We start from the raw sequence: 26,547 nt of genomic DNA on the forward strand, positions 1-26,547 counted from the left end.
GTTATCCGCTTTCACAGCAGTGCTGCGCTCCGTTTCAATCAGGCTGCACAGCAGGATTTCCCCTCGTAGCGATATTTTCTCTAACTCTGATTGCTTCATGCTATAGATCGTTGGAAAGCTGCTTTTATGTACTTTTAGGAACCGTTGGAATTATTTGAATCTGATCAGCCATTCAAAAGTTATAAAACGGAGCATTTTGGATGACAAACTCGCACGTCTCTGAATCTGTGTTGTGATTCGTTGCGCTCAAGACAGGAAATCCCGGTGGCTACCATAATGTATTGTATATGCACGGAAAGCCCCATTTTTAATCTTTTCAGCACTTTTGGAATTTTAATGATATCTTGAACTAGAGCAGGGATCGGCAACCCGCGGCTCTTCCATCCATCTGCCGATGTGCTTGTAAAATAATGAATGGATATTTAAATAAAATGCTTTATATTTTACTGAATTAATTTAGATCTGTAAGTCAATTCTATGTGAAGATTGTCTGCGTAAACCTGAACAGTTCCAGCCCGGTCTTACTGTGAGACCGTGTTGGGTCACGCTTGTGCGTAATCATATGCGCTCATGAGCTGAAGAGGATGTGAGATTCTGGGCTTCTCCTCAGACGGCTCCTGGATGTGTCGCACATTGGAGACAGGAACAAGCGCTATTCAGCCAAAGTTTCATAATCAGGGAACATTTTCTAAGTGACAAGTCTCTCTGAGAGACAGGGTTTGGAAAACACTCGCTTCAGTGGGAAGCTTCCCGCATGCGCTTCTGCGACGCTCGGATCCTGCACGTCTTTTAACACATTGGTCAGGATTGACGCACTTTGTTTTCATTTAGTTGGTTAAAAAAAGTCGGGCTTGGGCTCGGGCCGGGCCAGAGAATCCTGAAAACCTTTTCGGGCCGGGTCGGGCTGGGGCTCCACCCCCTCGGGCCGGGCCGGACACGGGCTCAGATTTTAGGCCCGTGCAGGGCTCTAGTCTGGGGTGCCATGTCAGCTGCTGGTGTTGGTCTACTGTGTTTTATCAAGGGCAGGGTCAATGCAGCTAGCTATCAGGTGATTTTGGAGCACTTCATGCTTCCATCTGCTGAAAAGCTTTATGGAGATGAAGATTTCATTTTTCAGCACGACCTGGCACCTGCTCACAGTGCCAAAACCACTGGTAGATGGTTTACTGACCATGGTAGTACTGTGCTCAAAATTCCTGCCAACTCTCCTGACCTGAACCCCGTAGAGAATCTGTGGGGTTTTGTGAAGAGAAAGTTGAGAGACACAAGACCCAACACTCTGGATGAGCTTAGGGCCGCTATCGAAGCATCCTGGGCCTCCAGAACACCTCAGCAGTGCCACAGGCTGATTGCCTCCATGCCACGCCGCACTGAAGCAGTCTTTCTGCAAAAGGATTCCCGACCAAGTATTGAGTGCACAACTGAACATAATTATTTGAAGGTTGACTTTTTGTATTAAAAACACTTTTCTTTTATTGGTCGGATGAAATATGCAAATTTTTTGAGATAGGAATTTTGGGTTTTCATGAGCTGTACGCCAAAATCATCAATATTAGAAACAATAAAAGGCTTGAACTACTTCAGTTGTGTGTAATGAATCTAATATATATGAAAGTCTAATGTTTATCAGTACATTACAGAGAAAAATGAACTTGATCACAATATGCAAATTTTTTGAGAAGGACCTGCATGTGGTGTGTGAAACACGGCAAAAACAACTCACTGCATACGATCCTATTTGACTCACGAACATTCCCACATCAGACAGAAAATCTAGTTAAACCCCTCAGATTTCTCAGCTTGACCCTCTGTTTGCAGGTCGAAGCGTTTTTTATCATTCGTTGACAGCTGCCTGATCAAAAACCACCTGCATCGGCCAACCACGGACGCTCTGCTGAGGCACGCCTTCATCAGAGACCTGGCTAATGAGAGACAGGTGCGCATCATGCTCAAAGACCACCTGGACCGAACCAGGAAGAAGAGAGAAAAAGGTAAGCAGACCCAACAGAAGGTGAAGGAGGAGACAGATGAATCCTGCACATTAGAGCTGAGGCGGTGCACCAGCTGCAGTGTTGCACGCTGACCATCTGCTTCTCCCAGGCTGCTCATTCAGAGCATCGTGTTCAGGGAAATGTTTCATTTGGCCACCAGCTTTGCTCACAATTTACACAACTTCAATCGTATAAATGACACCATTCGTTCAGGGGAAAGTGCAGATTTCACCTTCTGACACGATTACAGCAGAGCTCTGTTCACAGAATGAGCAGTAAAGCAGAGAGGAGGACAGAAGTTTTCCTGGATGTGTGAAAACCAACATGGAAGTCTGAGACAAACAGCTCAGGGCGGAAGTGACAAGACGTACATTTGAGTTTGACCTACTTTTGTTCTCACGTCAGCGTTTATGAGAAATCATCATGAAAGAGAGGAAGACATAGATATGATGAGAGAGAGAGAGAGAGAGAGAGAGAGAGAGATATAGAGAGAGAGAGAGATAGAGATAGAGAGAGAGAGAGAGAGAGAGAGAGAGAGAGAGAGAGACGCAATGACCATCTGGTTCTAATCTCTGAGCTTCCAAAAACACACCAAACGACTGGAGACTGTGCGTGTGTGTGTGTACATCCGTGCACTACCGAGATGCCTGTAGTGTGTGTTTGTGTGAAAAACTCAGAGCTGCAGAAAGAAACAGAAATCAATGCTCTGGATATGATGCATAAAGGATGTGTCATATTTTAAAGCATCCCCCGGGTGCAGTTTAGACAAAGATGCTCGATGTGTGGTGAGATGCATCACTCCCTAGTAGAAATGTTAACACTGATTTTCTCTCCTGCCGGTTTGGCTCAGAAACACAACGTAAAGCAAAGCAGGGATGTCTCCTCTGCTTCAGTTTTCTGTCTCTCTGCTGTGACCAAACACACCTGTCTTACATTTCAGATTGTTCACAGCAACAAGTCGAGTTTGGCTGAGCTTCCTACAAACCATATTTAGGCCAAATGTTGTCAGATGAGCCTGTTCTCAACTTTTTGACCCCTGGAAGAAGGATTTTCGTCTAGTGGCTGCCTAACAAACAGAACAACAGCATACTTCCTGTGAGCCTGTAAAACATTAAACTGTAGGAGTAAGGTCAGGATTAAACGATAAAACAAATAAAGACACATCCAGCAGCAGACACGGAGTGGATCGAAAACAAAGTTCAACGTTATGAACGTTTATACACCCGTGACTGAATGCAAAGATATGTGGCAAACTTTTTGTTCATGGGAGGAAAATGCAGAAGAATTGGGATTTGGACGTGGAGGACAAATGTGTTTGTGTAAAAGGTCTCTAAAACAAACACAATATAAACATACAATTGTAAATTCACTATCATGGACCCCCCAAACACCTTCCTGTCCTGCTGGGAACAGCTTTGCAACACTCCCCATGTGATGGAGAAGTCTAAATAGATGTGCATCAGTGCAGTGTGTGTGTGACTCTGCGACTGAGTTGACGAAGACGTTTTAATCAGGCTTTAGTCACGATGAGGTGAAGCTAATCTCTTCTTCGCACTGGGGAAATTAGCTTTCATTCACCTTGGATTGGGATTGCCGACAGCTGGTTTGATTTTGCAACCAGGAACACAGAGCACAATGCATCTCGGTTAGTAGAAGCTAACCCTTAGCATTAGCAGCTACACGACATGTGGAACTCCTTCAGGCCTGTGTTATTTGTGGAGATAAAACGTTTTTTAACCAAGAAAGAAGAGCGAGCAAAGGCAGCAGAAAAGTCACGTTGCTGTTAGCCAATCAGAAGCAAGACATTCGCATACCAGCAGTACTGATGAGGAAGACTTCCCTGTAGATATGTGTTTTATGGTTTGAATGTTACTACAGCAATAGTGTTTGATGCTGCATGTTTTCTACAAGAGAAATTGCTGCTGCTGATGCTGACGAGGTTGTATGGAACTAGGATTCGGACAGTATTACATGTAACTTGTACCAAACTTTGTAACCTGTAACATGTTTTGTAACATGTAATATTTGGTACATAACATGGAACTTTCATTTTGTAACTTGCAGAAAACAATGTACAAGTTTCAATTCACAACTCTCAAAACACACATCTCAGTCTACAGTTACAAAACATTTTGTCCCAATTCTAGCTTCCTTCCCAAAGAACCAATGAAAGGCTTTGTCTGACCAGCCAATCACGAGTCTTGGATTCCTGTCCAAGACAATTCCTGTTGGAAGCAAGTTACGTATTACAAAACGTGAATAACATGCTACAAAACAAAAGTCACAGTTACAAAACGTGTTACAAGTTACGAAACTTGGAACAAGTCAAATGTCATATTGCCCCAATCCTAGTTCCATAAGGTTGCTGCTAAAGTTAAGGAACAGAAATAAGATATGATTACATTTGGAGCCAAACAGCAACCACAGCTCATCTCGGGCCCTGCAGCTGCAGTGGACGGACAATTTTACACTTTCTAATCTGCTACTTTCACACTCACACACAATGCAGCTGGTGTCAGCGAGGACTCGAGAGTATTTATCCATTCCTCCTCCTTTACAGACTTCCTGGTATCTGTCTCATCTGTTTCAGAGGGTCCGGAGTACGAGTATAGTGGCAGTGAGGATGAAGACGATGAGGTCACAGAGGAGGAAGGCGAGCCCAGGTAGCTTAAACGAAGACAACAAATACCTGTGGAAATAAATCAGTGGCTTTAGGTCCATTGGTCCAGACTCACAGCGTTGATGCTAACCTTGGCTTGAATTCCGCACAGGCCTCTGGGGTAGCCAGGTGTCACGGGGTTAGGAAAGCCGTCTGCCCACCCCCCTGGCTGCCCCCTAATTGGATCCCTGATGCTAGCCTACATGCTAATAAATCAGATTTCTGCCCATGACTGATTACTCTTGATGTCGCTGGATGTCCAACAACAGACTTATCTGAATGATGTATTCTAACCCCGCCCCCTGCTGCTCACTGTAAAGCGGGCTCCATTACTTTTCTCTCCATTTTCACTTATTTTAGTCATTTTTCTTTTTTCATCTCAGCTCTATAGTGAACGTTCCTGGTGAATGGACGTTGAGACGGGAGTTCCTGCGTTTACAGACGGAAGATCATCAAGGAGGTCGAGGAGGTCAAAGACAACAGGTGCTGCTTTTAAGCTGCTTTTGAGGGGGGAGGGGGGGAGGTTGTGCGACTAATGGGCTCGACACACGGAAGCCGACATCGCCTCTCCTCCATTCATTTTCAATGAGACATGCGCGACTAAGCGATAATCGCGGTTCTCCCTCCTACCAAGCGAAACGCAAAAAACGTGAGTGTGAAATGTTGCGCTCGTGCACGTGTCGTGCACAGGCGACCCAGCGACGCGATCCCAGAAAGTTGAAATATTTTCAACTTTTCATTGCTGTCGCTCGGACGAGGACCAATCAACAGAGGTTTCATTCACTGACCAATGAGCGGACAGGATGCTCCGTACATCTCCGAGCAAACATGGAGGAGAAGTTGATTATTATTATGTTTTATAGTAAAATCAGAAATAAGATTTCACATAACTCTAGCAGCACCTTGTGAAACATCATATCTACCACTTTATTAACTCTGAACCGCTTAAATAACCTTAATTCCCTCCAACCTGACACAGCCAAACAAAACAACGGAAGTTTCCATTTCGCCATGGAACAGAACACGTAGACGGCTTTGCCGCTGGCCGCTGCCGCGGGTCGCCTCCCGTGTGTCAGGTAATAAAAGCGACAGCGACAAATTTTGCTGATCGCGGTCGTTTGTCGCCTCCTGTGTGTCGAGCCCATTATAGGGCTGGATGATGTAGAAAAAAAGCAAATCGATAAAAAATAATTCACATTGATCGATATTGATAATTTTTTTTTAAACTGTTCATTTAAAAACTGTAGAAAATGTATTTTAAGGGTGGCCCTTGCCATTTTACGCTATTCCTTATTTAACTACTTTCAATAAAGAACAGACAAAAACTGACTAAATATGTTTATCTTACTAGGACTGAACAACCGGAGGAAACGACTGAGTTACGTTCCACTTTTCTAGGAGAAGAGTCAGCTGAAGAACTAGCCTCAGCAGCTCCCAATCCAAATCTAGCACAGGACTTGTAAAAACCATCATTCTGTTGGGACAGTTTCCTCTGCCTCTCCTGGCTGCGTTGTCTTGTTTAAGTCGCGTGTTGTCTGTTTAGGTTTGAGCAGGGAGGCTTGATGTTTAGGTTTTAGGAACTATTGTTGAAAACATAAGTGATAATAATAAAAAATCTTTGTCCTAAATTGAAAGACTTCTGCATTCAGCTGATCTAATGTTCCATGAAGCTCGGAGCAGTGTGTGAAGAGCAGCAGCTTTTTCTCCAGAACAAAGATTTTAACTTTCCTCTTAGCCACAACACTGGGGATAAAACACTTTCTTAGAGCTGATCTGCAACAAGTCCACTGCATCTATTCTGTGGATGCAAAACTTAAAATTGTATCTCCTATTTGTGGAAAAATACTCATACAGTTCCCTACCAGCTCAGATGTCATGTCCAGGGTCTCAGCAGCGTTAAAAGTTACACGCAGGATTAAATTAATGATAAAAAACACTAAAACAATGACTAACATCAACTATTGGAGTTTGAACGTTCACTGATTCTGTGGACACCAGCCCAAGATTGACTTATTTTCTTGCTTTTTACACTGTGAGGTTGATAAAATGTCACCAAATCTCATTTCCTGTATTAAATGTGTCTTTTCCTTTTTTTATGTGTGTTTTTGGTGAGCCGCCAGTGTGTTATCAGGAGCAGACAGCGAGCGGCTAGCATGCTCATTCGGGAAGCAGGAAGGGCCAAACTAACTGCTGCTCAGAACAGTAGAGCTCGATTTTCTGCCATCAAAGCAACTTACACTAAAATCTTAATTACATAAACTTTACTTTAGGATGAAATGGGTCATAAGAACATCTGTGTTATAAAACTGGTCTTTTTCATTATTTATTTGTTTCATTCACCATTTATTTATTGTCTATTTGAGTAGAATTGTTTTTGAGACATTTAGAGTAGAAATGTAATCCCAAAGTTTCTTTGAGGAAATCATAAATCATTTTCTTAAACTGTACATTGTAAGTGGCAGCAGCATGGATGTGCATTTCTATGTGTCTACATATATGGGAGGCAGTGAGAACTCAGACTCTGGAGTTATTTGAGTTAAAATTAAAATTAAACTTCCCCCAGCAGCGACAGACTCTCTGGGTTAAAGAAGGCAAAATCACCATCAGGTGGTTTACTGTTGGAGAAAATGACTAAACATACTCCAGTCTCCATAAAAGATGTCAACATACCAGCTTAGACAGATGAAGACCCATTTTCTGGGGCCTGAATAATAATGTTTCTACTGTGAGTTCTGTCTGAGCTGCAGAGCCTCAAACTGGGCGGGGCTTACTCACTTCATCAACATTCCATCGTTGTGTATAGGGACGTTGTTGACTGCATTTTGCAATTGCTGCACATTTACAGGTAAATCGGGTTAGGGTTAGCTGCAGGAGGACAAAAACAACACGATAAGGGGTGGATAGCGAAACGTGTGCTTCGTTATCACCCTTCGAAACACCAAACAGAGCAGGATGAAGAGACCGGTACATCAGAAGGTGAACTGGACTGAAAGCCACTATAAGTGATAAATGCTGCACTTTATTTTTTTCCTTATTAAATCACAATGATCAGAAAACAGTAGGAGTAAAATAAAATGTTGATGTCAATGCCATCATGTTGGGATTACTTGACAGAATAATCCAAGCTAGTAGTAGAGGGTGCATGATTTTAAATTCCATCTTTCAGTTCTTTTTAAAACACAGAAAAGTTTTATTTACCTGCAACGTTTCATTTGCGGCTGCTAACATCAGGCTGACGCCGATGGTGGCGTCACTTCCTTCGTTTATCCACGGGCAGCAGAGGACGACAACGTCCTCTGCTGCCCACTCTCCCCTCTCCGATGATGCAGTCCCGTGTGCGATCCAACGAGTAAACTTGGCCGCGGATAAACGAAGGAAGTGACACCACCATCGGCATAAGTCTGATGATGTTTGCAGCCGCAAACGAAACGTTGCATGTAATTAAACCTTTTCTGTGTTGTAAAAAGAACTGAAAGATGGAATTTGAAACTAAACACAGCAAGAACACACCAAAGGTGCATGATTTTAGCTTTTAAAGCAACTGCCTCTCCCTCCTAGATAGAGGAACCCTGCCGCAGCTAACAATGAGCTAACAAAGCCAGCTGATACCATATAGGCCATGAAGTAAAAAGATCCACATTATAGAATTAAAACATGATTTCAGAGCCATCTTCATCTCAATTGGATGTTGGCTGTGTTGAGGTTCACTGATTTTAGCTCTTTGCTTCGCCTCCAAAGACATTACTCTTACCTTTATTTCCAGGCGCTGGCATGATGCCAACAAAAGAAGAAAAATGATTCTTTTTCTACTTCTTGTGCTTTTTGACAGACAGCAACTTGAAAAAGCTAATCGCTATCCTTTATATTAGCTATCAGCACCGTAAATATGGAACTAGGATTGGGACAGTATTACATTTAACTTGTACCAAGTTTTGTAACTTGTAACATGTTTTGTAACTGTAACTTTTGTTTGGTAGCATGTAAATGATGTTTTATAATACGTAACTTTAATTTTGTAACAGGTCAATTAGTTTCGTAACATGTTATTCTCATTTTGTAACGTGTAACTTTGGTATGTAACATGAAACTTTTATTTAGTAACTTACAGAAAAATAAATCAATGTACATTGTTCGTTGACTTGTAACAAGTTTCACAACTTTCAAAACTCAAGTCTACAAGGACAAAACATTTTGTCCCAATTCTAGCTTGCTTCCAACAAGAATTGTCTTGGACAGGAATCCAAGACTCGTGATTGGCTGGTCAGACAAAGCCTGTCATTGGTTCTTTGGGAAGGAAGCTAGAAATGGGATGAAATGTTTTGTACTTGTAGACTTGAGTTTTGTAACTGTAGACTGAAATGTTTGTGTTCAGAGTTGTGATTTGAAACTTGTACATTGATTGTTTTCTGTAAGTTACAAAATGAAAGTTACGTGTTACAAAACAAGAATTACATGCTGCCAAACAAAATTTACAGTTACAAAATATGTTACAGGTTACAGAGCTCGGTATAAGTTACATGGAATATTGTTCCAATCCTAGTTCCATACATAAACACCTAACAGCCGTAAAGCAGAGAGCTCCCCCTAGTGCACCTACCGGTCCCATAGAATTGTTAAGGGCAGTCTGCTGTCCAGTGTGAAGTTGTTACAGTTGGTACCTATACTACCTATAGATTCACTGAAACCCACTTTGAAAGGAATTGCTTATATAATGTAGCTCTTAAGGAGGGTGTGTTTGTGTTACTGTGCAGGCGCTGCAGCAGCAGGCTGAGCAGGAGCGATACAAGCAGCAGATTCTGGCTGACAGACAGAGGAGGATCCAGTTACAACAGGAGCAACGACAAAAGTTGGAGGATGTGAGTTCAGCATTCATCAGCACCATTCGTGGGGTTAAAAATAATAAAGAAAAATTAATAAAGAAAAGTTCAGATCAGCAAACACAATAAGGACTTTTAGCATCCGTACACAAAAACGGGTCATTGGCATGCTCCAGTGTATCATTTATTTATTTATGTTTTTCTTTATTTATGTATATATTTACGCCTCACAGAAGCAGAAACAGCAGCTGGCAGAGCGTCGCTTTCAGTGGGCGGAGCTTCAGGAAGTGTTTGTGGGGGAAGAGTCTGATCTCCATGACAACAGAGTGGATGGGAGAAACAGGAGGTGTGACTGGAGACAGGTAATGATTCATCGTCAGGCTGAGGTGTTTCTGTCACCTCACAGTGAAAAGATCAAAGTTCTCCTAAAAGCTTTAAAGATTTTTCTAATTTTTTATAAAAGCTGAAGTAAAATCAAAGTGAAAGATTCAATAATGCATAAGAACCAGAACCACTGAAGAGACTCCTCCTAACATAATATCTGTACCTCTAAGGCAGGGATTCCCAAAGTGTGGTGCGCGAGCTGCCGCTAGGGGGTGTGCGAGGTGAAAAGTGTAATGGCTGCGGAGCTCAGAGAAGTCTGTCAAAAGTCACCATTAGCGTAGCCAGAAACTCATTTGTGAGTGGGCCTAAGAAAATGTAATTGAAAACAAGTATATTTTGCTTGTGTGTGTGTGTGTGTGTGTCCTCCGCACATGCCCTAGCTCAGCTAGACATAGGGAGAGAATCTCATTATGTCACGTTGCTGCATCGATGCGGAATCATGCACGGCTGAATCGCGATGCATCTTAGAATCGATCATTTTTCCCACCTCTAGTGATTTAGCTACATCTGCGATGTGCGTAGAATAAAGTGTCAGTTCGTCTGCGTGCGTCAAGGTAATTCTTTCTCCGTCAAAATAAACGGCCAAACACGGGAACTGTCCGGTCAACACAAGCCCTGCTTTTAACTGTTTTGTTTTCTTGTGAAAATAGATAAAATTAAACTTGATTAACACCAGAGCCAGGCGCACTGTGCCGTTATCTCCGTCACTGTAAACGAGGGAAAAACAAATTGATCGGATCCTTTTCTGACGTTCCCCACCTACAAAGTTTAATTACAACAATCAAATGTGACAGAGCCTGGATTTGTATTCTGAACAGTCTAAACATGTTTTAAAAAGAAACGTATGACAAAAGTGGCACCTGCTCAGTAAAACCACCAACAGGGTGAAAAATATCAAAATATTGTAGCAGAGACGGGCTACAACTTCTGGTTCCACTTTATATAAATCATTTTATTGATTATCTTCTTATGAAAGATAACTTTGACGTACACGAGTGACCGGTACCGGCTGCTGTCACCTGTTGTGAGCAGCTCTCTGCTGACTGAGTGTAGGCCCCGCCCACAACGCCGCGGCTGCTGTGGTGTTTTCTTTACTGTGGGAAACGGGTAATATTGGCTCTTTGATGGGAACAGGTTGCCGACCCCTGGTTTAGCGTGACGTCTATATATATATACGTCTATATATATATATATATATATATATATATATATATATATATATATATATATATATAGCCATGCCCTGATGTGGGGCTGGGGGGTGCGTCAACATGGTCGGGACATAGAAGGGGGTGCGCGGCTAAATAAGTTTGGGAACCACTGCTCTAAGGCAAAGGTCTCCAACCTTTTTGGCCCGTTAGCTACCACCACACGATTAATTCACATTGATATTTTCCATGTGTGAATGTGCTTATGTTAAAAATGCTATACTTACTATGTTAACATGCACTGTACTCACAAGTTGATTTCTCTGAATTTCAACACATCAATGTTATAAAAAATTACAAGGAAAAAAGTGACATTCTGAACATCAAACAAAACAAAACATTGTGTTTATTAACTAGTCAGATACTTTCAGATAATGAAACACAAATCTACTTTGTGTGAATCATAGGGCTGTAGCGAAGCCTCGACGACGTCGACGGCTCGATTCTAAAAATTTGTCGACGTCAGATCCGGAAGTCGACGCACCGCGCCCACTTGTTGCATCCCCAGGAGTTTGTAAATAGAAGAGGAATCTGCCCGTTTTTCCTCTAGTTCGCCCTCTTCTCCGCCTTCACTAACATCTCCGCCAAATACCGAAGACCCGGAACAACGTCCGTCCACTACTAGATTATTTTCCTGTTTTGCCCGCCTTCGTCTCCCGGCAACGGACAACAACTTCCGGGGTCAGATGCGCTGCTTCGTGTCTACCGCAGATGTAGAAAATCACCGGGAGCGCTTCTCCCTTCATTAAGGAGCTTCTTTCAGACATGAGGAGAGCTGTTTTGGTGGTAGCAGTCTCTCCTCCGTGCTGGTCTGTTTGCTGCTGGGTGTTTTTGGTTTATTTAAACTTGGTAACTTGAACTTAATGTTGGTAAAGCTACTGTTAGCATCTTCGCTAACAGCTTCTTGCGTTGGGATAAGCTGTTACGTTTTGGTTTAGAGTTCATCTTTTTTGTGGTGTAGATCTCCCTTTTATTACATTTAGAGTGTTGTGGGTTTTCGGTTTAGTGTAAAATATCACCTGAGTTTGGTTTAACCCGTAAGACCACTCGCCTCACGCACATAAGTGACCAAAACAAAGCAGCATGGAGACACTCCACCTTATACCACCTCTCAGGCAGCAGCCTGCACTTCCAAGTTCTACACGTCACCAGAACATAACCAACCAACACAATAAACGCAGTGTTATACAAAATGGAAGGCCTGTAGTGTTTATTCTCTTACAGTAAGAATTTATCAATTTTTTTGAGGAATTTATTTGAGATTTTCTGGTTTTTGTTAATTGTGCAATAGAAAAATAATCATTAGATTAATTTTCTAAATAGTCATTAGAATAGTCGACTATTCGATAAAATAATCGTCAGAATAATCGTTTTAAAAATAATCGTTTACCCCCAGCCCTAGTGAATGATATAGTTTTAGAATGGATCAGTAACTTTTTAAGCACACAGGAGCAGCTAACCTGTTTCTGACCCTGTGACCTGCCCTATGCAGCGATTTCTGTTTTTCATAGTGTTCAGCTATGTTGTCATGAATGAACAAATACTTCTAAAAACTATAGAATGCTAAATGGGATTTTATACAAACCTTTTAAGTAATTGTTTCATTATGATTATTTTCACAAACAATGCAAAACTAATTTTCTCATAAAATGAATAAAACTAACGGTATTTGTAATAAAATACAAGCTAAATGTGATGAAAATAAAAAAATTCAAGTTGTTTAAACTGAAGTTAAAACTGTAAAAACAGAAATAACATTTCTTCCTCATTTCCTCAATCATTTTTATGGTTGTTTTTTTATTTTTTTTTTTTTTTTGCTCAAGAAAGTTAAGTTTTGCTTTACTATTGAATAGCTGCAGGTAAATGCTTTGCTGCATTTATTGCTGACAATATTAAGGTTGGGGGCTTAGTTGTAGGTGTAGTTTGTTTTTTTTCTCTGCTGGTCTGACGGCTGTGCGCAACAGACGCGAGAGAGCGAGAGGGAGAGCGTTCACACTAATGTTTTATTACTAATTTGGAAAATCAGCTGAAACTGTTGAGGGAAATATGTTGAAACTAAATCACAGAAAGTCTGGAAGCCTGTGTTCATCGTGTGTTCATAAACAAACAGCATTTAATTAGCATTGACGAGCTGATAGGACTTTATCGTCCAGATTATTTTACTGAGGGTGTCTGTCTGAAACCAGGTCTGTATAACCGACATCACCCAGTCTTCTTTAGAAGCTCGTCTTCATCCACCTGCAGCTGCAGCCACTGATCAAAGCGGAAACAAGGATCCGGGCTGCAGCCCGATCAGTCAGTCCGCGTATTTCCAGTAAAACACGTTTGCCAAAGAATTTGTGCAATAATCTGATTTTTTTTACTTCCACAAAATTAATTTTTAGTTAGACATAACAGAAAACGGGGAAGGCTTACCAACAAATTAAAAACCCGCCCATTGTTTATTACAAGTCAGGATGTCTCGCTGACTTCCAGGCGAGCAACTTTCAAGTGCGTCGCGATCTACCGACGTGTTGGAGACCCCTGGCCTAAGGTAACCTCTTTATCTCTGGTCATACTGGTATCGGTATCAGTGCATCCCTACTGCTCAATAATATATATAATAGACTAGGAGAAAAGGCCTTTGAAGTTACGGATAACAAAAGACATCTTCACCTAGAAAACGGCAGCTGGTGTTTAGCGCTCTCTCGTTTCCTCTGGCAATGCGGGTTTCCGGTTCCGGCAGAAGCATCTCAGGGAAAAAATGGGTCCTAACGTGGTTTGTGTGGTGTTGCCATAGTGTGACGTCATAGGCACAGATCCCCTGTCCTCTTTTTTGGAAATGGAAATATGATCCCCCTATATTAAACAAACTGTCCACCCGGGCTTTTGCGCTGAACAGAGACGCTTCGCTGCCTATGACTTTGAACGTCAGTTGAGAGTCAGTCTCATGCAGACTGACCAATGAAGAGAGGGCCTCAAGTTAAGACCCTCTCATAGGTCAGTCCACACGAGGTGGGTCAAAGGTTACCCTGAGCGGGCTACGTGATGTCAGGCATTCAAGTATTGAGTATATTTACTGCATATTACAGTAAAATATTCTGTATGTGACCATATTATGGTGATCCTTGGGTCGTGATGATGGGGCCCTTGAATATTGTTGCCCAGGGTACAACAAAGTTTTAATCTGGCCCTGGCCCCACGCTCTGTTTGTGTTTGAGAGGGGAGGGCCTGGTGACATAGCGTGCTGAGGCTGTGGTTTTGACTGGTTAGGAGTAAGTAGTGAGTCTAGTATGCTGCTACCTGATAGGTTATAATGAAAAAAGGAAACTTTTTTATCGAAGTTTTATCGACCAGTTTTTATCTATCGCGCCACATGTCTATCGATAGATATATTGAACTATTGAATTATCGTCCAGCCCTAGTTTCTATGCATACCTGTAGTTATCGTCCATTTATTGTTATCGAGGTGAAATCCTCAATATATCGTGAAATTGATTTTGGGCCATATCGTCCAGCCCTAGATAGGGTTAGTATTATCAGTTACATAAACTAGTTATCAATATTAACAGCTCTTGTTCTGCAGATACATTATCATCTGTAAAACATCCAGAGGACGCTGAGAGACTTTTCATTGTCCTTTTAACACATACTTACTCAAGGAAATTAGGTAAAAATATGAAAACGTTGCTTATTATGTCTTTAACTTTTCTATTGAAGTTGGCAGTAATGGGGGACAGGAAGTGGAACCCGGTTCTGATGACAGAGCATCTCAGACAGCAGAGAGAGGCAGATGTAGGTTAGGTGGAAGTCTCTTAGCTGGTTTAACGTCTACAGATGGGAAGTGGTCGTGATTGCACCTCTGAGCCACAGACGCAGGGTTCTGGTGCAGGGAACCACAGAGAACTAGCAACCATTCAGAACCATCACAGTCCCGTAGCATCTAGAACGCAGAAGTCAACCATCAGAACGACTTCAACTACCAGTATCTCACTGGGCTGGGCCGTTGTGCTGTTGGTACGTCTTCTGGAGTTTACAAAATATCTCAACGTCGGAGGGGTATAAATTCACTAGCAGGTGAATCCAGCAGCCAGTGTTCGTTGAGATGCTGGGTTTAATTTTAAGGTTTCAGTGACAGTTTTCATATACAAAGTCTAAAACCATCTGAAGTTTATGCCGTTCTTCTTTTGAAGCTGTATCTCAAACATCAACATATATAACCAGTCAGAAGAAGGCGACACTGAGACCGGAGCCGACAGAAACCGAAACATCAGCTAGTGAGTGAGAAATCCAGGGAATGAAATGTCTTCCTCTTCTAAGGCAAGAACACCAGACCCTTAGTAGGATATAATTGAGTTAAACATTAAAAGCTTAACGCAGTTGTGTTGTTAGGTTTTTTTGTTTGCTCATTTGTTTGAAATGTATGTATTTTTAGGAATACTAATACGAATTCCTGTAAACAAGCTAATCTGGCATCTCTCAGATTTCTAACATTTAATGCCACTAATTTGAACTTTAGTCTATTGCCATCACGGTTGCTAGGTGATGGGACATAGGCCGAGGTAAGAGCGGGGTTAAATCTGAAGGCTCACAGCTACTCGCAGCTGGTCTAAGCAGTGAAGAACCAGAGGATGGGTCCTCACAAGGTTGATGTCTCTGTCCCTCCATTGTCAATAGTTTGTATTTGAGCGTGCTCAGACCACGCCTGTTAAAGCAACTCTAAAGAGTTTAACACTTTAAGCTATTGCTTTCAAAGTGGGTTTCAGTTATTCTTGAGGTAGAAAATCTGCCAACTTCAGATTGTACAGCCCTCTGCAGCCCTCTGCTGAGAGACTGCACTTAACAGTTAGATGGCTCGGGTCGCCTCAATAGGTTAGGGTTCTACCTGTTTACAGCTGTTGGCTGTTAACTGTGCCGGTAGCGAACAATAATTCTAGCAGTTAGCTTTTTCAGGTCACCACTCGTCAATTAGAAGTAGCAGAAGAAGATTTTTGCTTTTTTTGTTGTTGACGCCATGATGGAGCCTGGTGGCTGTGATTTTCTTCCGTAGACCAGCGCATTTTCAAGCTGTTGATTTCTGTCTCATTACACCATGTGTGTGTGTGTGTGTGTGTGTGTGTGTGTGTGTGTGTGTGTGTGTGTGTGTGTGTGTGTGTGTGTGTGTGTGTGTCTGCTCATATTAGACTCAGACTTCACAGTCATTAGATTCAACATGCATAATGATCTATCAGCTGCTTCATTAGGTTTTAATGCATCTGTATTTAATAATGTGACAAACTCAGTGAGTGTGTGATGTGGGGTTAGGGTGCTTCATGTCTGTATTTCCAGATTAAAACAGATAAAACAGGTCTGATGTTTTGGTTTTGATCGCTGGTGTTTGAACAGCAGCGTTCTGAGCCACTTGTCACACTGGATCTGGGAGAAGAGAGGGATTTTAAACAGCTAAAAGCTCTTTTTCTACTTTTCATTGAGCACATTTGTTCTCCCGGCTCATCGCTCAGAGGAAACGTGCCCTGCAGATTCACATTGAGAATCGAATTCAGTCTATCCGCCCGCTGCTGAAAGTCACCCTTCAGGTTAGAGGTGAACAAACACAATTTGAAGGCAGTGGTGCGATCATTGCGCAAGTTTACATCTGGTACATTTCATTAACAAATGTAAATGTTACCAAAGAAATGGTCCAGTTTTTCCAGGAGAAATTAAAAACGAGGTGATGTAAAATATTCAGAATGGAGGCAGACGGCTAAAAGCTCGCTGTGCTGAATATTTCAGCTGTCAACCTCTAAGATACCCAGTTCAACTAAGTGTGTGTGTGTGTGTGTGTGTGTGTGTGTGCGTGCGTGCGTGCGTGCGTGCATGTGTGTGTGTGTGTGTGTGTTTTAAACAGGACCAGCCCATCAGACTGCAGAGTGCTGATGTATCATTAAGGCCCCCGGACTCCACAGCAGAGCAGGTAATGAACGTTTGCTTTTGCTTTTCCACTTATTTGTTCCAGTTTTACCCATGTTTATTGTTTTACTTGTTTTGTTTTTTGTTTTTGTTTGTTTTGTTTAGCTGCAGATCAGTTTAAATTTATTCTAGTTTTTTCCAAGTCAGATGTTTGTGTTATTTTCTCGGTAATCGGCTGATTTAGTCTAATTTGTGAACGCTTGTGTGGAAATTCACGTGTAGAGAGGGTTGACCTTCAGGTGTATCTCTTGCAGATTTGGGGAATGTTTTCTTTTTTCTCGGGTATTTTCTGCATCAAATGGTAACTTGAATATTTTAGTTGTGTGTGTGTGTGTGTGTGTGTGTGTGTGTCAGGGTGAGAGGAGGCTCTACTTTGATATAAAGACTGATAAGTATTTGGCTGGTAGCAGAGCTCACTGTGGGTGTCACTGAGGTGGACAGAGAGAAGATGAAGTGACCTGTGGAGGTGTCTAAAGAGCAGCTTGAGGAGCACAGTGACTGAGCTATATGTCTGTAGTTAAGGGTGCTGCTGTAAAAGCAGCGAATCGCTCTTACTAACAAGTGTTTCATGAGTCTGACTGTTTCCATGTCCCACAGCCATGAAAAGTAAAAACACACGTCTATTCACCAGATGTGCAAGCGTCACATGTAACGCCTGCAAAGCTAGTAGCCGCTGTAATAATAATGACAGGTCTGTTTCCACAGCGATGAGGATCAGATGGTCCCAGAGACGTAGCTATGCGGCACTCCTCTAAGTTTACAGGCTGGGTCTATTTTCTACGGGCTACACTTCCAGAATGGTTCGTGATCTGCAGCAGAGTTATCAACGGGCTGAAAGATCCAATCCAATTCCTAATCAACCCAAACTGGCCCACTCAGCCAGAGCCAAGCTCTGATGATGATTCCTGAGTGACTCAGCAGCCTGACTTTTGGGCCTTTTCCAACGGCCGACTCAGCGTGACTCGGGTTGGTGCACTTCAGTCTGACCTCCTTTTCCAACAGCTTGGTTTGGTTTTTTCCCTACTTTCCCTCGACTTTTCAGTTCCTCCTTGCTTTAGATCCCAAGTGATCTGTCCTGTGCCGGCGTCACAACTGTCTGCTGCTGATTAGCTAGGGGGCGGAGTCACTGTGTGCTTCAGGGCTTTCTGGCTGCAGCCACTCCTGGTTCAGAGTCTGACAAAAAGCCACGAAACTGAGCAGAATGTTCAACATCACCACCATTTTGGTGCTGAGTTGTGTCTCTGTGTAGCATACAGGTTACTGATCACCCCGTGCTGTTTTTGTCTTGAGTAAAGACTGCAGGTTTCCAAGGTTTCCGTTTATACTGTACTGTTGCACGATCCTGGTTACCATGGTAACCTTAGGGACAGACATCAGACAGGTATTTGAGTTTGTGATGGAAGTCTGGGCAGCAGCTGCCTCGGAAGATTTTAGCAATTCTTCATAAAGTTCCTTCTCAGGTGTGTGTGTGTGTGTGTGTGTGTGTGTGTGTGTGTGTGTGTGTGCACGCGCCACACTGAAGGAGTCAAACATTCTGAACGTTTTCATAAATCTAAAAGGAGTGGCTTCTATTTTAACCAAAGTGAGGAGAGAGAGCTGCTCTGTACACCTCGTCCAGCGTTGATCACAGCGTGTCATCGCTTTTGTTTGAAACTCTTCCTCCTCATCTCTGTGCTCTGTCTACTGATCCCAGCACACTGTCCCCCTCCCTCCCGCTCACGTTTCCTCTTTTCAGCCATCCCGGCCTGCTTCGTTCGCAGCAGGAACCTTTCACTTCACTTGTAGCTTCTCTCTTTCAACTTGTCTCAGGCTCTCCACAAAAATGTGTCTCTGTAATCTCAGTAGGGAGTTCACACACACACACATTTACTAGAACATGGTTCTGTTTGCAGTCCCTTCCTGGATGCACAAACACTTCCTCTAACTGCCTCTTTAAGTTCCTCATTGTCTTGTCCCTCTGTCCTGATGTGGTGGCACCGTGATACGAAACAAGCTCTTCGCTTTCTCTGGTATTTGGTTAGAAGCTGCTTTCTGTTTCAGCCGTGGCAGATATCTCACGTTTACTCTAAAGAACCTTGGCTTGTTATTATACACAATTAAAACATGTGAGCCTCTTAAACTCCGCCTTCAGCCAGGACGCCATGTTTATTGCTTTTGTTTGAAAGCCATCTTTTCTAAGGCTGTTGAGAAAAATCACAGTACAATTTTTTTTACCTGAGAGATTAGAAAATACAGGAATTTTAAACGGATGACTTGAATAGCCCTTTAGGTGATGATCACATTCTTCTGGGTCAACTGTAGTAAAGGCTTTTGTCAAACCTCCGTAAATGCAAATGAATGTTCAACTTGCCGTATCACCGACAGAACAGAACCAACTCAAACCGAACTTTTTACATCCACAAACATTTTTTAGTTCATTTTAATACCAATAAAGTACTTTCAACATTTTCAGAGTAATAGTAGTCGGGTCTGGAGTTATTTATCTGAGTTGATCACATGTGTTCAATCAAGTCTTTATTTATAAAGTGCCCTTCGGGAGCACAAGGCACTAGACACAGAACATAAAACACTAGAAAGCAGTACAATGAATAAAAATAATATTAAAAACATGATAAAAGAAATAAAACATGGGTTAAGAATGGTAACTGACCCAGCCCAGCAAAAACATGATAAAGTACAGAATAAAAACACAACTGAGGGCCAATCTTAGACATGATCAGGGAACGCTACATTAAATAAAAAGAGTTTTAAGACGACTCTTAAAAACCGGCAGCGATGGAGACAGCCTAAGTGAGAGTGGCCACTGGTTCCAGAGTGAGGGAGGTAAAACGGAGAAAGCCCGTTCCCTGCAAGTCCGAAAGCCAGTACGAGGGACACAAGCGGGCCTGATTAGAGGAGCGCAAAGAGCTTGATGGAATGTGTCTATTCAGGGGCGCAGTTAAATAGAGGGGGGCAGCTCCTTGGAAGAAATTAAACCAAAAGTTTAAATTGTGCCCGAAACCAGACCGGAAGCCAGTGCAGGAATTCCAGCACCGGAGTGATGATCCCGCTTCTTAGACCCAGTCAGAAACCTAGCAGCTCAGTTCTGCATGGTCTGAAGACAACACAGTGATGACCGACCCAGTCCAGCATAAAGAAAGTTACAATAATCTAGCCTTGAAATTACAAATGCATAGATTACTCGCTCCAGGTGGCCATTCCTCAGCAGCTTGATTTTGGAAGGGCGCCACAGAGGACTGTATCACAGAGTTAATGTAATACACATAAGTGTTAGTCTAACTTCCTAAATCTACTCTGATATAAAACCACCATCCCTGCAATTCAGAGAGAAGTGGTATTTTTGGTGTAAAATGAGCAAAGTGACAATTCAGATTTAACTTCAGAATGCCTGTGCTCGGCTTCTGACCAAGTCCTCCAAACACACCCACATCACCCCGCTTCACCTCCAGCTTCACTGGCTGCCAGTCAACTTCAGGGTTCATTTCAAGATCCTGGTTCTGGTCTATAGGGCCTTACATGGACAAGCACCATCTTACATTGGTGATCTTCTTAGTCCCTACACCCCCAGCAGGTCCCCGAAGTCCAGTGACCAAAGCCTACTGGTTGTGCAACACCAGGCTAAAGGTCAAAGGTGACAGACCATCTGCTGCTGTGGCCCCCAGACTCTGGACCTCTCTCCCCCTGAGCCTGAGATCAGTGGACTCAGTGGTCTCCTTTAAGAAGCAGCTGAAAACTCACCTGTTCAGGCTTTGGTGGGACCTTCGGTTGATTCTTCATCACTACCCTCTGTTCATGCTGCTGTTTATGCCTTTTCTGTATTTTTCAGGCTCCCGTGTTTATTTATTTATTTTTTCGTATTTTTAAATGTCAAATTTTTTCTACCATTTTTTAATTAGGATCTTTTTAATTATTTAAAACATTTTGTTGCTCTTGTGAAGCACCTCGTGATTTCTATCTTGAGAGGCGCTACACAAAAAATCCTTTCTTCTTCTTCTTCTTCTTCTTCTTCTTCTTCTTCTTCTTCTTCTTCTTCTTCTTCCTCTTCTTCTTCTTCTTCTTCTTCTAAACTCCTCACAGACATGAGTAAGCTCCTCCCAGTCCACCACACATGCATGGTCATGCAGGCGAGCACTAACGTTAACGGACTTCTGTACATTCTGAAGTCGGTTAGTAGCTGGAGGTGGTAGCACTCTTACCTGATGGAGCTACACCTTCATGTGTGGAGTTGGCGTGTTCCTCTGTGCAGGCGTAGCTTTTTCCAAGAACTCCAGTTTCCAGAGCAACAACGTCCTCATTAGATAGATTAGTGACTCTAAATCTGTGTGGGGTTTGTCTCCAATGGGATAAATAAATTATTAATGTTGATAAGCTGTGGAAACCATTGTACATTTAAAGATGGCTGCCACTGCTAATCAAGGCCAGCAAACATAAGAAGGGCTTTAATCCAGAGAATGTTACAGCGTTAGGGTAGCTGAGAGTCTTTCACACAAGACTTGAGTGTCGGGTAGAAGTTTATTTTAATGTCAAACAGAAAGAAAAAGCGGTGATGATCATTCCTTCAAGGAAAAAGGCTCACATCGTTATAAATAAATGCTGTAGGAGAGGAGGTGACTGATCTGCGTCAGTTAATGAGTCTTTTTAATCTGTATGACTGCTCCACACATTTCTACACGTTTCTATGTCCTTTATTATGCAGACATTCCAGTCTTTGTCAGTGTGTGTGTGTGTGTGTGTGTGTGTGTGTGTGTGTGTGTGTGTGTGTGCGCGCGCTTTTCGTGTTTGCTACAGAGAGCTGCTCCTGCCAACCTGCTGCTTCAGCACAAGGTCCAACAGCTTCAGCTGCAAGCTAAGCCTCAGCCTGTAGCCCAGTACCAGCAGCCCACAGCGGGCAGGAGGTCTCACCGCACCCTGCCCAAGGACCAAACCCAGCTCCTGTCACTGCAGCACGACCACCGACAGCGGGACAAGGACAGGCAGAGGGACACGCCTGCAGCGGCCGTCCAGAAGCAAACAGCTGTTAGTGTGCAGAAGGCTGCTGCAGCAGCTTCACCCAGACAGCCCTCAGTGGTAAACCCTGCTTTACTCTGCAGCCCTGCATCCCCGCTGAAGGTCACGTCTGTTTTTCGCCTCTGGGCTTTTTGTGTTTGTTTAATTTGTTTCAGTGTTAACTTCCGCTACTTTTCTTTGTGCCTTCTGTATTTTACAACAATTACTGAGGAAAGATATGCTTTAAGAGTTAATAAATAGTAGTTCAAAGTTGAGGAGCTGTAAAAGGTCAGAAGACCGAAGCAGGCGGGGGTCAGAGTCCACTAGTTAGGCTCACCTGTTAGTTTATGTAGATCTGATTTGGTGTGAATGGAATCAGATGCTGTTGGATCGTGCTTTATTCATGAGCAGAAACACGTGTTTCACTTTGTTTTTGAAACAATCTGAAACTGTTCAGATTGCTGCATTAAAATGGAAGCCAGCGCTGATGTGATGTCATCAGATGCGATGTTGAATCATCTCAGCATCTCATGCAGAGCTTGTCAGGGCTGTGCTTCCCTACAGCTGAAACTAACAGTAAAATGCTGCAAACCAAAGTTTCATCTTACGAGTAAAACGTGAAACAGCATAAACAAATATAGCGTTATTAGAATAATAAAGGAGGAGATGAAGTCACGTGTTTGTGCTGCAGATGGAGCTGCAGGAGTCTCAGCTGGCCAGGGTGTTTTTGGCTGCTGGGCTGCCCAGCCAGATGCACTCAAGGCTGGGCTCTGGAAGCAGCTCCAGTCCTTGTACACCAGCCATGAAGAGAGCTCAGTATAGCCAGGTATGCATGCACACACACACTCATACACACACACACACACACACACACACACACACACACACACACACACACACACACATACACACACACACACACACACACACACACACACACACACACACACACACACACACATGTATTTACTTCCGTAACTTGTTCCTTTACAGACACATAAATAATTTTTTTTCCCAGAATGCCAATCTCCTCTCCAGTCGAGACACCCCTCACAGCAGCTCCATGTCAGATATGGCCCTCTCCCCCTTGTCCCCGTTGTCCCCTCTGTCCCTGACAGATGATGTCTTCTGGGACCCGGCTGAGATGCCACCTAAAGTGAGTTTTTTCTGTTCCGTTCTCCTGCCACAACACGCGGGCTCACAGAGGCAGCAGGCCTCAGCCACAGAAATGAGCCGTAAGAACAGATATGAGATTTGTTTTCCTGGCTGCTAACAGAAGAGGATATTGTTGTTGTTGTTGTTGTCGTGCCAGTCACCTGATGAAGCCTGTGTCACTCGAGCACGAGTAAAAATGTCTCTGTTCAGCAGTGTAGTGAACCTGATTAGGCTCTTTTAATCATGTAGAGTAATGGTTTATGCTCTTTTATGAAAGAGGAACCATCCTACATATTTTATAGTTTTAAGAAGACTCAAAGGTTGTTTTCATCGACAAACTGTCGATAATATCCGTGGATCTGTGTTTCAGTTCAATGAAGAGACAAGTTTGAAAGTTAAAAGATTTAATTCTTCAAATTAAACTAATGATTTTGAAATAACAAGCAGAGGAAACAACAATCAACATTGGCAACTTTGTTGAACAATCTTTAACAGTTGATATTGTAAACTTGCTCAAATAGACCTGGTGTGGGATGTGCTGAAGGTTGAGTGTGATGTGATGTGATTATGGATACGTGTGTGCAAAATGTAGTGAGAATTGAAAATGAGGTGAGATGAATGCGTGTGTGCGTCTGATTTTGCTTCAGGAAGAAACAGGTGTCTGAGTGAAAAGTGATGGTTTGAATAAACTTAGGTTTTGTTGGAAAAGATGCATCAGACGCTATCTCTCGTGGACTGCCTCACCGTATTCGGACCTTCCTTTTAGACCCGGGACGTCAAAGGACGATGTTTCATCCAGGGGTGACACCTCGGCTGGCAGAGAAGACGAAGGCGTGCTGCGACCCGGTCCAGAAGATGACCTCGGTACACGTGATGATGAAGCGTTTGCAGATGCGCTTTCTTAAGTTTAAATTACTCAGAAAATCAAAGACTCTGGACGAGTCTGCGTTAGCGGTTGCAATTCAGCTATTCCTGTCTGGCTTGACCGGAATAGCGTGGGGGGGGGGGGGGGAAAGGAGCCGCAGCTCCGTTCCCCGTTGGCGTTGTCCACAAGTCCTCCCTCTTTCATTGTCGAGCACGAACTGAATCATGAACTGAAAACTTACCAAAAGCCTTTCTCTTCTCAAAGCAAAACTTGTGCGTCAGAGCAAATGTGTTTTGGAGTTTACTGTGAGAGAGTGTGTGTGTGTGTGTGTTTGAGTGTGTGAAGGTCACCGCTAAAACATCCTCAAACATTATTTAATTAAGTATGGATTCATTATAGATATGATTACCCAAAGCATAATAATCATTCATTTGATTAAAACACATTTATAATGAGCAAAGTGATAATACTGATCATTTAACAACTTAAAATAAAGGAAAGGAAGTTTAAGACTTTATGTTATGTTATGACTACTTTTCCATGGGAACACATCTTCTGGCACTGCAGGTGTTCAGATGTTATGGTTTCTCCCAGACTCGCTGGCGTTCAGGTCTTAATCTGTGGGTGAAAGTTCTCAGCGGCCCAGCTCTTGACCCAGCCGAGTCAAATGACCTTTGGCACAGAAAACCCATATTTCCTCACGTTACAGCAGCCACCTGAGGAAATGGTGCCCAGTGTGTGTATGTGTGTGTGTGTGTGGGGGGGGGGGGGGGGGGGGGGGGGGGGGGCAGCATGTGATGGTGGCTTCCTGTCTGTGGCTGTGTCATGTGATCAGGACATGGGTGGGTTTGGGTTTTAAAACTTCAGATATTTAAAACGAAATAAGAGGACATTGGAAGACGAAGCTTTCCTTGAAGGAAGTTAAATCTGCCTCGTGCGGCAAATTTAAACAGATCATCTGAGGTTGAGGAACTGGTGGATTTCTTTTCATCATCATCATCATCATCATCATCATCAACCTTTGTTTATAAAGCACATTTAAACAGCGACAACGCCAACCAAAGTGCTGTACAAGACAATACATCGCCAAAATAGATGAAACAAATAAAAACTATTAAAAAAAACAGGAAAGTACAAGGGTTAAACATTCTCAGCCGGGAAGGCCAGGGAATAGAAATATGTCTTCAAATGTTCTTTAAAAGTGGGAAGGGAGGGGGCAAGTCGGACCATCGGGGGGAGTTGGTTCCAAAGTTTAGGCGCACAAACTGAAAAAGCCTGTTCGCCACGGGCCATATAGCGGGCAGGAGGGACAAGCAGAAGGTGCTGGTCAGAGGACCTCAAGGTTCGCGCCGGAACATAGGGACTCCGAGATTTGTAAACCAACAGGAGAATTTTGAACTTAATCCTTAACCGAACTGGAAGCCAGTGTAAATTAGCCAAAACAGGGATGATATGCTGCCGTCTGTCTATGCCCGTAAGAAACCTTGTGGCAGCATTCTGTACCAATCGGACGCGTACCACTGAAGAGGAGGGAATACCATATAAAAGAGCGTTGGCATAGTCCAGATGTGACGTTACAAAAGCATGAACAACTGACTGAAGATCTTTTTTGTTCAGGACAGATTTTAGTTTGGCCAGCCGGCGAAGATGAAAGAAACATGACCCGACTACCTGATCATTTTATGGTCTGGCCCCTCCTTATATAGATGATTTATTGTCACCCTGCAATCCTACCAGGAATTTGCGGTCGGGCTCACAGTTTTTATTATCAGTTCCAAAGGCTCGCCTAAAGACGAGAGGAGATAGGGCTTTTTGTGTGGCCGGTCCTACACTCTGGAACAGTCTTCCTCTGCAGATCAGGACCTCACAAAGTCTGGATGTTTTTAAGTCCTTTCTTAAAACTCATTTATTCAACCTGGCTTTTATGTAGGATGATTTTATTTTGTCATTGTCATTCTTTCTCATTTTTATTGATTTTATAATTGTATGATGTAATGTTGTTTTTATCCTAACTTGTTTTTATGGTTTTTATTTATACTTGTTTGCGATTTTATCTTCTGTGTTGTACAGCACTTTGGGTTGCGGAAGCAATAAGTGTGCTTTAGAAATAAATGTGACCTTGTGACCTTGACCTTGATTTATCTGTGCATCCATTTTTTAAAAAGCGTCCAGAGTGACCCCCAAATTTGTAATTGTTGGCTTCACCAAAACTGACAATGAAGGGGGCAGAGATGGCTCCACAGCCGAGGGGGAGCAGGGGGCAAAGAAAATAGCCTCCAGTTTGGAGCTGTTAAGATGGAGAAAATTAGCCGAGAGCCAGGACCTGACTTCACTCAGGCAGTCAGTGGTTGCACAGGGCCAACAGATTTTAGGGCCATATAAAGCTGACAATCGTCAGCGTAGAGATGAAAATTTACCCGGAATTTTCTAAAAATGGCTGCCAAAGGTAAAATATATAGATTAAAAAGAAGCGGACCTAAAACGGACCCCTGGGGAACCCCACAAAAAAGAAGTGCCACTCTAGAGGCGCAGTTCCCCAGGGCAACATTAAAAC

The 26,547-nt window shown here is 42.9% G+C and overlaps 1 protein-coding gene across 8 annotated transcripts in view; it reads left to right on the top strand.

Moving 5' to 3' along the window:
- The window catches only part of si:zfos-2326c3.2 (mitogen-activated protein kinase kinase kinase kinase 4), a 91,713-nt gene that overhangs the window by 33,459 nt on the left and 31,707 nt on the right, over positions 1–26,547 (top strand). For 3 of the 8 annotated variants that reach the window (XM_070553202.1, XM_070553204.1, XM_070553211.1), the window contains exons 10-18: positions 1,819–1,991; positions 4,552–4,654; positions 5,034–5,133; positions 9,402–9,506; positions 9,701–9,829; positions 16,926–16,991; positions 21,776–22,096; positions 22,665–22,799; positions 22,992–23,129. In XM_070553202.1, the coding sequence (XP_070409303.1) occupies positions 1,819–1,991; positions 4,552–4,654; positions 5,034–5,133; positions 9,402–9,506; positions 9,701–9,829; positions 16,926–16,991; positions 21,776–22,096; positions 22,665–22,799; positions 22,992–23,129 (1,270 nt within the window). Of the gene's footprint in view, positions 1–1,818; positions 1,992–4,551; positions 4,655–5,033; positions 5,134–9,401; positions 9,507–9,700; positions 9,830–16,925; positions 16,992–17,692; positions 17,714–21,775; positions 22,097–22,664; positions 22,800–22,991; positions 23,130–26,547 lie in introns of those variants that run through there. The other 5 variants (XM_070553207.1, XM_070553206.1, XM_015959592.3 and 2 more) reach the window with 5 other exon arrangements.

The sequence above is a fragment of the Nothobranchius furzeri genome, chromosome 1 (genome assembly GCF_043380555.1).
Source record: "Nothobranchius furzeri strain GRZ-AD chromosome 1, NfurGRZ-RIMD1, whole genome shotgun sequence".
NCBI classification, from domain to species: domain Eukaryota; kingdom Metazoa; phylum Chordata; class Actinopteri; order Cyprinodontiformes; family Nothobranchiidae; genus Nothobranchius; species Nothobranchius furzeri.